This window comes from Stegodyphus dumicola, chromosome 6 (genome assembly GCF_044657685.1).
Source record: "Stegodyphus dumicola isolate Sdum_Otavi_A_Nest chromosome 6, ASM4465768v1".
In the NCBI taxonomy this organism is placed as follows: Eukaryota; Metazoa; Arthropoda; class Arachnida; order Araneae; family Eresidae; genus Stegodyphus; species Stegodyphus dumicola.
In genome coordinates, this window is record NC_140773.1 from 17746816 (window position 1) to 17759006 (window position 12191).

The 12191-nt window shown below is 33.1% G+C and overlaps 1 protein-coding gene across 1 annotated transcript in view; it reads left to right on the top strand.

The window, feature by feature from the left end:
• The window catches only part of Msh6 (DNA mismatch repair protein Msh6), a 109351-nt gene that overhangs the window by 67847 nt on the left and 29313 nt on the right, over nucleotides 1-12191 (top strand). The window contains exon 21 of the mRNA XM_085818150.1: nucleotides 10826-10958. Within this exon, the coding sequence (XP_085674276.1) occupies nucleotides 10826-10958 (133 nt within the window). The remainder of the gene's footprint in view (nucleotides 1-10825; nucleotides 10959-12191) is intronic.

Below are 12191 nucleotides of genomic sequence, written 5' to 3' on the forward strand. Positions count from 1 at the left end.
TATGAGCCAGAAAGTATAATTTTATCTTTCTTTGTATATGTGTAATACCATATTTCTTAAATAAAAAAATTTTTTTTGAGACAATGCACAAACGATGCTTAGGGTTACCGTAAAAGTTTTTGAGAGAGAGTGTGTTGCCATATGTAGATTCTGAATGGCCAGAAACTTTTAAGAAATAAGTGTTATGATTTGCTATAGACCAAGGAACTCAAAATTTCACAGACAAGGGTGGAAAGGTGACAACTGTTATCTCCCTGTGACAGATTTCAGAGAATTAAAATAAATTGGCTCAGAATAAAAACTAAAAAGTTAATTATTTTTCACTGAAAGCAAGGAAACTGAAAATAGGGAGAATTAAGGCCAAAAGTCTTTTCTCAGGATCAGCAATGTTGAGTCTTAGAAACAAAATGACCTTTAATTAGTAACAGGAAAGTAGCCAGAAATATTTCCTGTAAAATAATTAACAAGTTAGAATACCTAATATACAAATCTTCAAATCTAACAAACATCCGATTTTACCTTCCTAGTGGTTCTGGACAAGCGTATCATAGCTTATTATCTTAAAGATTAAATTTGAAAGTTAACATCTACTTTTAGATGGTGAAGAATTAATAAATTGAGAAGGAATTTGATTGTCTGTAAGAATTGGTGTTAGTAAAATTAGTTCATCTTATAAATAGTCTGTTTCTATGCAGATATTTTTGATTGTATTAATTTGATTAATTATCATCTTGATAATAGCTTTTATTGTTAAATTAACCACTTGCGCTACGACTAAACTTCACGGTTGCAGTGCCGTGCGCTACAATATAACAAGTGGTAAAGTGTCTCATTTACACCGCTCCGTGTCTGTGAGTGCAATCCAGAGCTGTAATTCGAGAAATAAATAATCTCATTGTTAGGCGACATGTGCACCTCGTTATTTTCATTTTTGTGATAAATGCATATCGACGTGGTGTTCACGCCACTCACGGTTTGAGACAAAAGTATCTCGACATGCGTGGCACGTCTGTTTAGCGCAAGTGGTTAATGCACTTGTTAATCAGTTTAATAGTCGTAAATTTAAAATCTCTTGTTTTATGAAAAGTTTTAAATTTTTTTAAAATTAATTATTTGTATATCAAGAAAATCTATTTCTTGTTGACTTGCATTGGTTTTAATTTTTGTTAAGCAAAATGGGTAAATTTAGAATTTCTCAATAGATTCAGAATTAGTTTAGTAATTATATCATCTGTGTATGTGAAGGTATTAGAAAAAGTTTTAAATTTGTTTTATCGACTGCTGGAATTGAAATTCGTTTGTAAATAAGTTGAGGTTACAAATTTGTGTTGAGAAATTGGTTACCATAAAGAGGCCACTGATTTGTTTGAAAATAATGTAACATCTGATTTTACTTTATGAAAAAGTGCATAATGGAGGATGATGTGCATAACATATGTCTTTTGTTAAAATTGTAAGCGCTTTGGGAAATAAATTTGGAAGTACAGTCGAATCCAGTTGATTGGATTACCGGATAATCGGAACAAATCCTAAAGAACCGAAACAAATCCTATGTACATAAGCCTAATATTATTCGCTTATTTGGACCAAAATTTCATTTAATCGGACCAAAAAACGTGAGAGCGAATAAGAAACAGAAGCCACAAGTTGGCTGCATACAGCGGATGCACTGGTGGTCTGCGACATATTGGAGGATTTGTAATTGCAGCTCCCCATGAAAATGCTTTATCAAAGATCAGGAATTCCTTAAAGCACAATGTGAAGACGTGGGAAACCGGTGGAAGGTGAACACGTGCACCATTTTCTTTGACCTGCGGCTCTGAGTTTCGAGGAAATGAACAATAGAGTGTTTGGCTCCACCTGAAAGGAATTCCTGCCTGTCTATCATGATTAAAGTTTACACAAGAAAGCTATGATTTCATCACCTTCTTGGGATGATTTTAGTGCCAAAGCTTTGAATGGCGAGCATTTTATCTCCCTCTTGAGCTCAACATCTTGAACCCGAAACACCACTATTTCTTCAGACCACTTTAGTCAGTGAACTGTGTTTTGTCCCCTGCCAAAATGCCACCATGGGACTTGACGTTAGCTGAAAAATTGGTTTCCTGGATAAGATCAAGCAACAACCACGAAACACTAGTCATCATCAGTTGGTGGAAATAACCGGATTTGCAAAGACTACAATTTCGTACTTGATAAAACAAGAAAATGAGCTGCGAGAAGAATGGGTGCAATGTGAAGGACGAGGAGGAACTTTCAAAAAACAGAAGTGTGAAGGCAAAGACCCAGATGTCGATGAGGCCCTTAATGAATGGTTTGCCATTGTTACTGGACGATCTGTGTGAGTAAGCGGCAGAATGTTAAAATGCAAAGCAAAAGAACTCGCTAAAAAGCAGGGCCACAATGACTTTAAAGCTACAGATGGTTGATTGTCTCGATGAAAATCTAGACATGACATAAAATTCAAAAAAGCACATGGCGAGAAAGAAAGTGCTGATAGTGCAAATGCTGAAGATTGGAAATCAACAAAACTGCCCGAGCTTCTTGAAAATTGTTCAGCAGATGACATCTACAATGCTGATGAGACTGGGCTGTATTATCGTTCTACACCTGACAGCTCATTAAGTTACAAGCATGTTGCACTCTCTGGCTCCAAAAAAGCGATGGATCGCGTAACTGTTTTGTGCTGCTCAAACATGTCAGGAACAGACAAGAGGAAGTTGTTCGTTATAGGAAAAAGCACTAAGCCTCGCTGCTTTAAAGGACTTGGGATGGAGAGTTTACCAGTTAGGTATCATGCGAACAGAAATGTGTGGATGACCTCTGAACTTTTTTAAGAATGGCTGAAGGATTGGGACATAGAGCTATAAAGTGCTGCTTCTTCTTGACAATTGTGCAGCACATCCTCATTTGGATTGCTTGATGAACGCCCAACTGGAATTTCTACCTCTCAGGACCACAGCTTTGGTGCAGCCAATGGACATGGGCATCATTAAAAATTTGAAGACCCTTTATCATGCAAGGTTGGTTAATTACATCCTTGAAGCAATTGAAGAAAGTTGCTGACCTCATCGTCAAAAGCCAGCAAGGTCAGTGCAAAGGTCAGCATCTTACAAGCAGTTACATTTGTGGCTGACAGCTGATGAAAAGTGAGACAATTCAGAACTGTTTTTCTCACTGTGGCTTTAAGCACTTGGTTTTGGAGATGGATGTGAACAACTCATTGAAAGTGAAAATGATGATTTACATGTGGAACTTCAACATGTACAAAATTGCGAAGAATTTTTATCCATTGACAACAAGCTTCAATGCTACAATGTAAATGAAGATTACGACACTGCAATCGTTGAGGGAGAAGTGCTTTTTCATGATTTTAAAAACAAATCTGAAATAATATCGTCAATATATAATATTTCTTTGTCATGTAACAGTGTGATGCGGCAGACTGAAGCTATGAATAATAATTTGGAGGATTTATTAAATGGAGGAAGATTTGGAGATTTCGAGGATTTAAAAAGCTTGTAAGTTCCTATCACTTCAATTTAGGGAATCCATGGATATTAGTGACATTGCACAGTTATGCATTTTTGTGAGAATGGTTTTCGAAGATATGACTACAAAAGAAGAGTTATTAACTATAATTCCATTGAAAAGACAAACGAGAGGCCAAGATATCTACAATTCATTTAAAAACTTTATTAATAAGACAGGATTTCCAGTATATAAATTGGTCTCTATTACAATAGATGGAGCTCCAGCAATAGTTGGGAATTGAATTGTTTTTATTGCCTTGTGCAATAATGATGAGGAAATTCCCAGTTTTACCAGCTATCATTGCATTATCCATCAACAGATATTGTTTTCAAAAATGCTAAAGTCTAATGATATAATGCAAATTGCTTTTAAAATCGTCAATTCAATTCGTTGAAGAAGTCTTCAGAGATGACAATTTTGGGTGCTTTTGGAAGAAACTGAATCAGAGTATGGAGATCTCTTATTGCGCACAGACGTGAGGTGGCTAAACCATGGTGCTTTTTTAAAAAGATTTCGTATTCTGTTACCAGAAATAAAAAATGTTCTACAAATGAAAGGAGAGCACAGTACTGAATTGGAAGATGAAAAATGGCTCATGAAACTAGAGCTTTTCTTTGCGATATCACTGCAAAAAATAACTTAAACCTAAATCTACAAGGAAAGAATAAATACTAATTCAGAAGTCAAACAACAAAAATCAGTGTAATATACATAAAACAACAAAAATCAGCGTCAATGAAAGAATAAATGTTTAACAGACATGATGAGCTCGATTAAAGCTTTCAAAGAAACGATAAAAAGGTATGTATCTCAATTAAGAAAACATGAATTGAGAAACTTAAAAACCATGGAGGAAGAGTGCATCCATAATCCAAACCGAGACTTCGAAGATTTTGCCGAACACTTAGATGTTTTGTTTGAAGAGTTCGAAAGAAGATTCGCTGACTTAATTAAGTTGGAAGAAATACTCAGTTTTATGATATTTCCATTTAATGAAAATGTCAACATTGATGGAGTATCTGAAAAAATAGGACATTTAATGGATACCACATCAGTCACGGTTGAGGAAGAAATTATTAAATTAAGATGTGATATATTTCTTAAATCCAAAGCATCTAGCGATACAGATTTTTGGAAATTAATTTCTGAGGAAATGTTTCTAAATATTTACAAATTGATTTTGTATTTAAAATCATACTTTCGATCGACGTATCTTTGCAAATCTGCTTTTTCAACCATGAATGCCATAAAAACCAAAAATCGGTTGCATTTAACAGATTTAACAGATGAACATTTTATTTCGTGTTTACGCATTGCAATAAGCTCAAACCAGCCACAATATGATAAACTTGTCGCAGATATACAGTGGCAAATTTCAACTAAACGAAGTGAATAGGATGGTCAATTTTTGATATATGAATACTTTGATTATTTTCGTCAGTAAATTTTTATTTTGTAAATATTAAGTTTTTTAGAAAAATTAGATAATTAACCATTTTTTTCTTGTTACCGAAAATAAATATATAAACATGTACGTTGCGTTAATTGAGCTCTGCCATTGGTAGACCGCCTTCGATTTTTTAAATGTGGAGTAAACCACGGATCCCAAAAGTTTGGCCACCCCTGCTGTATAGCCTCAAAAAATTTAGACTAGAGTCTAATGAGAGTGATGGAAATTCTTGATTATTTTTTGTGTGTTATAAATAGGTTTTTCAAATACATCTTAATTCATTGGATTATCTGTTTAAAGGTAAATATTTTGATTTAAGAAATTATTCACTATAGTATTTTATTTTTTCACTTTTGTTTTCAATACTTTTGAAAGAATAGAATTCTTTTTTAAGATTATTCTAAATTTAATTAGGTTTTACATTAAATAATTGGTTTCAAAATTACATTTAGGTACAAGATTTTTTGGTTTCGCCAATGATACCAAAATGGCAAAAATGTATGTATCATTCTGTTTTGCATTTCAAATTTAGACTTTAGACTAATGAGAGTGGAAGGAGTTCTTAATTTCGTTTCGTAGGTTTTAAATAAGTTTTATCAACTACTTCTTAATTCATTGGATTATTTGTTGAAAGGTTAATGTTTAAATTTAAAATAATTTTCACTGAAGTATTTTGTTTTTTCACTTTTGTTTTTAATTCTTTTAAAGAGAAGGCGTTCTCTCTATTTTTTTGAAATTTTTGTAATGTTTCTAATTATATTTACTTTGTTTTTTCCTTGCTCTGGGGAAGGGCCAAAATTTTTGGGTGAACTATTATAATTATAATTGAAATACATTGAAATGGTTCATCGCCTAATTCTGGATACAGAAAAGCAAGGATTTTTATAGGAGAGAGATTTCAGTTAGTTTCTAAGTTCCTTTCCCCTGATGAAGTGACATTGAGATTGATTGAATTCCTCTTCTGTTTTTGTTCATTTTTCTTTAAATTTCATGGTATTTGAAGAGGGGCTTTGCTTCTTTTACATTTTTAAATTCATTGTTGCATTTATATGCTTATTTGAAATTTATTAATTATGGATTTCAATTTCTGGTCTTTGTGAAATATTAGTTCCAAATTTCTTACTTTATGTCTTTAATGATAATATTTCTGCAGCTTATGCACGAAAATAACTTGGCATGTTTGTGTTTTGTTTTTAAAAGAATTATTTTGTATATATATATACATGGTGTCCTAGGATTATTGGGAAAAACTTTACGGGAGATAGGGGGCATCGCAAGGATTCAGATATGCATAGCAATCCATGGCGGGAAACGTCTTTGTTCGGCACTAGGTGGCAACAGACCTGCATTGCCGCAGTCATTTGAGCTGTCATCGCCCACAGAGGAGTAGGAAATGTTTTGCAAACAACAAGCTGGCAGATATGCACCTGATTTTGGATTGGCAGAAGGCATGAGCAGCAGAAAGATTGTATCACGAAAGGTATCCACAGAGAGATGTGCTAGACCACCTGGATGTTTACTAATTTGCATCACAATTTGTGTGAATAAGGATTATTATGATGTAATAGGCATAGTGAGGGCAGGCCACGAGTGCCTCGAACTCCCAGCATGGAGCAAAATGTGTTGGATACCATTCGAAGAAATCCAAGTACCAGTGTATGAGCCGTCGCGGCTGCCGTTGGAGGATTGCAAAGCAGTGTTCATTGTGTTTTGCAAAGTGAAGGCTTTTACCCATACCATTTTCAAAGGTTCTTTGCTCCCCACAGATCATCCTGTGCGTGTGCATTTTGCACGGTGGTATCTCGACCACTATCACCAAGAAGCGCATTTCCTATCCTACGTTTTATTTACGGATGAAGCGTACTTCATGTGAGATGGTGTGTTCAACCACTGCAATGTGCTATTATGGGATGGCAAGCATCCCCATGGCATGAGACCACATGCTGCCTGACATCTCTTTTCAATGCATGTTTGGACTGCTGTGGTCAGTGACTTCTTAGTTGGACCTTACTTGTTGCCAGCACCTCTAGCATCTGCAGATTATCTCATGTTTTTGCAAGAAGTGCTACCAAGCTTACTTCACCCTTTGCCACAACATGTCAGATGCCATATGTGGTTTCAATATGATGGGGCACCTCCTCATTATGCCAGATCTATTCATGAACATTTGAATCAGGTATTTGGTCACTGATGGATTGGGCATGGCGGCCACCTTGCTCTCCTGATTTAAGCAGCATGTATTTCTTTCTATGCGGGTGCACTGAAAAGTGCTGTCTACTCAACACCTGTGGATTCAATAATGGATCTGGTGGCCAGAATTGTCTGTGCTGCTGCAGATATCCAACAAAATTCAGGTGTCTTTGAACAAGTCTGCCAATCCATGGTTCGACAGTATAGTCATGCATTCTTGGAAACTTTAAACATCTTTTGTGACATTTTCACAAATCATCTATCACAGCACATGTAATATCTTTGACCAATAAATATTTCAGATGATCTAAGTCTTGTGTCTCTTCATTTCTTGTACTTGTCATGCTATTTTTTCATAACATTTCTGACCATGGGCTGCTATGCAAATCTAAATTCTTGTGATGTCCCTTACCTCTCCTTAAAGTTTTTCCCACTGATCCTGGGACAGCCTATATATATATATATATTCGCTAAATTACCATCCACAAATAGAAAATTAGGAAATTGTGTGCCAAGTAGTATTTTACCTTGCCTTTGTATATTGCTGCTCTTAAAGTTACTGCAACTTTTACACTGTTTTAAGGCTTTCAGCAAAATTACTTTTCTGTAGTTCTTTCTCAACAAAATGGCTAAACAACTAGCAGCCATTTTTTAGGAATTGACTTACTATTTGTAAGTAATAATTTAATTTTTGGCTCTAGCTTTGTACTTTCATAAAACAAAATTTTAATTCTAAAACTATATTCTATAGTTTTTATTTATTGTAAAAATAAATTGTAAATATGTTCTTTTGTTTTATATTTTCAAGATATTTTGTTATTTGATCATATATGCATTCTTTTATAGTATACTTGGGTGTTTTATCCAACATTACTATGGGTTTTTATTAGTAGTCACATCATGTTGGTGTAGTTTTCCTTATCTGCTTAAATATAAAATTTACTTGAATTAACTTAATTGAGTTAAAATATTAACTTAGATTATATTAAATCAAATTTTCACTCAAGTAGACAGGGAAGCTGAAAGCTCGATTCAGATACTTAATTGTTGATGATAATATTCAGAAAGGCTAATACCATTTGAAAAGGCAGCCTTTTCCCATGAAATCAGAAATAATTAATTTAATTAAAAGTATTTTTTTATAAAATGCATCTTTAACTGACAATAATTTCTGCTGTTGTAATAATTTTCTAATTACAGAAGTTTCTACTCTAAAATCATTTCTAAAGGGATAATCTCTTTGCTTAATAAATATATATATTGCAAATTCTTAATAATGAACTCTTTTTTGAAGTGTTAGACTGTAATCTGAAGTTTTCAGATTGCATCCCTCCGTTTGCTATGCACTCATGCATAAAATTAAGATAATTTGCAAATTACATCTATGTTTATAAAAAGTAATAAAAACCAAAGGTAATAATTAGGCAGCCGAAGAACTATGCAAATATTCAAAGTTGAATACATAAATACAGCCATATGTATTTGTGGAGCACATGAGGTGTTTTTGGCAATTTGTGTGCTCGTACTTCTTCACAGTATTCACCATGTTTCTTGCAAGAGTTGGGTAACATTTATGACATATTAGGTAAAATGAGTAGCCGCAAATGTACGGATGATGTAATTAGATGTTGAATTGTCAGTAGATTGAGGGCAGGTTAATAACATGCACAGGTGGCTACAGAGCTCAATGCCCAGTGTTGTCTGCAATTTCTGGACACTAGATCTATAACGAGAAGATCTGAACAAGACTAACCAAATTCCATAGTGAAGAATGAGGATCGTTATTTGGCATTTTCAGCGTAGTGACTCAGGACTGCTACAGCTTCACTTGTGAGCTATATGTTGCCCTGAAACCCAAATTTCATGGTGTGCAGTTTCCCAGATTTCATGCGATGAGGCTGTATGCCAGAAGATCAGCTTTTTGTGTCTCACTCAGTGCAGTGCACAAGAGAGTGTGTTTAGTATGGTGCAGACAATATATGTCTTGCACCAGATTGCAGTAGAGCACCGTGCTTTTACAGATGAGTCAAGATTCAGCATGAACACTGTTTCTCTGTGTCTCTGTACCTGGAGAGAGCCTGGAACATGATACCATCCCTCCATCTTCAGAGAAAAGGATCATCATAGTGGTGAAGGTAGAATGGTTTGGACAGGCAGTATATTGGATGGCTGCACCCCACCTGTGTATGTTTGGCGAAGGCTCCTGACTTCTATGAGGTACAGAAAGGAGATATAGCCTTATATTTGAATTTTTAGGGACACAGTTGCTCTTGGTTTTCTGTTAATGGATGGCTACGCTGTTCCACATAGGGCTCAGCTGGTCAATGATTACCTAGAAAATAAGGATATTTGCCTCATAAATTGGCCAGCCAGATTTCCTGACCATAACTCTTTACAGCATGTTTGGATACTTCTGGGAGGCAATTTTAACTCATCCCTCCCTCAGAACCATCCCAGAGTTGAAAACTGCATTCCTGCAAGGATGGGTTCAGTTGCCACAGGGTCTCCTCACCTGCCTCCTCTCCATTATGCAGTCATGCTTTGTGACCTGTTTGGATGTCAGAGGGAACCATATCCCATATTAGACTCATTTTCAGTTTGATATCAAAACATGGATTTTGGTTAACCCTGCACTATGAGCTTTGCTGATAATTATACATACATAAAATGACTTTTGGTACATTTCTTTCTCTGTTGTAAGCACACCAAATTTCATTAAAATCTGTCCATTAGTTTTTCAGAAATTTGACATTATGTACAAATATTCCTAATTTTGATTCCACAATTCTCTTTTATTTTTTATCTACTAGCATTATCATATTTTGTCAGAAATTATTTCTTCCTGAAATTAATATATATTTGAGAACTAAATTTTGACTGGAATTTGAAGATTTGGTTAAAGATTATCTGCTAAGAAATTTCCCCTTGTAGTAAATTAGATTATTAAGTTATTTCTTACATTCATAGTATGCAATTATTTCCTTTATAAAAATAAATTATTACTTTAGATTTCATATAGGTTTTAAGCCATAAATTATTACTTTAGGCTGTGTTTAGATAAGAACAGCAATTTGAATTTAATCTGTGGGCACTTCTATAAATAGATTTTTCAAAGCCTCTTTTTAGGTTTATGAAATAAAGGTAAAATCTTTAAACATAAATCTTATCTTAATTTTATAGTGTCTTTAAAATATTGTTTTGAGCAGATAACTACAGTTTTTAAATTATTTTACCCCCTATTATCCATTGGTGTTTATCAGTCTCTTACGATTTTGCTGCTTAGTGACATAACTAAAAAGAGCAGATTTTAATCCTTATCAATTCTTTTAAATTTTTTCTGCCAAAGGAGCTAAACATTTTTTTATTTTTTATTTTGGTTTTTTAGTTTAAAATCATGTTAGTTACAGGAACTTAATTTTTTTTTAACAAGTCTGAATATATAATACTTGTTTTTACTTTCATTGCAGCATTACTCTCTTGTCATGGTTAAATACTGAGCATGATTTTTTCATTTATTTTTTATGGTGATGTAATATATGGTTTCTGATAACAAACTGGATTATAATACTTGATGTGTTATTATTTAAAATGAAAGCAATGAATGTGAAAATTATTACGGTATTCTAAAATTAATTTTTTTTTTTTTTTTAGTTATAATATGTGGAAAGCTGCTGTTCATTGTCTTTCTGTACTTGATGTTCTTATCAGCTTGTTAACATACTACAAAACAAGTGCAGTAACTATGTGCAGACCTAAATTTTCACTTCCTAGTGAAGATACAAAGGTACTTATGTGATATATGTAGTAAATAATTAAAGTTTTGTATTTGGCATTAGCCCTTTGATTGGCACTGCTTTTTGATCTGCTCTTGAAGATCTGTATTTAATCAACTTCTATTTACTAAATTTTTATAATTACATATTTTAGTCTCCATTTTCATAAACATTCATTAAAATTATATTTACATTATTAATGAAAGAAGTAAGAAAATATACCAAGTGATATAAATTCCCATGGCTGGATTATGGCAGTCATTCCACTCAGGATTAAAATGTTTTCATTTATACTGACAGAGAGGTAAATCTTAGCATACATTTTTTATCATGATATTTATATCTGTATGTTATGTGCTTCTAATTTCTCATGTATCCTTCAAAATATTTTTTTAAAAAAATGATACAGAAGTCCATTTGCATGGTATTATCATGTATATGGATCTTTTATTCAGATTTTTCATTTAATAGTTAACTATATTTACTTATAAATATCCTGTAATAGTTTTATCTTTTATCATTAATATTTAATAAATACCTGCTTTAGCTTTTGTCATTAATATTTAATTCATTCATGAAAAAGAAGAGTTATAATTTTATTTATTTTATTATTTAACATTAAGTAGTGCAAAAACAGCACCCTCAAAACATCACTAGAAATTTGTTAAAATTTTTTTGCATTTGCTGCTTGTTGATGACTGTATCATTAGGTAACTTTTTTAAAATTGACTTTTGGCAAATGTATGTTATTTTAATGTTCTGGTTCACAATCTTCAGATATTTTTATAATAATGTGAAGTTCGTGTACTGACTTTAAACGAATAAAAAGACTGTACTTCAAAATGTTCTGTGAGTGATGGGATGATCAGATGATCTGTAGAATGAGAGATGCAAAGTTAATTCTGTGTTGAGAAATTTTTTTTTTTTTTCCTAAATAAATATCTTTGGCAAACAGAAGAAGGAAAACTTTTAACTTTTCTGTTATTGATTTAGTTTTAATTTCTTTCTCTGATCATTTAAAAGTCTGAAAACTGTTTTTTAATTACTTAAATATACAAAAGCTGCAAGGAAGTGAAGTATTAATAATAACTGAAAAATCAATTTTTAAAGTGATCAAAGAACTGAATTTAAGTACTTAAGTTTTTGAGTAAATTAAGTAAATGAATTGGTATAATTTACTTAAAATGCATTTATAGAACTGTAAAAGCTCATGTTGAGATTAAAAGTGATGAAATTTTTAAAAA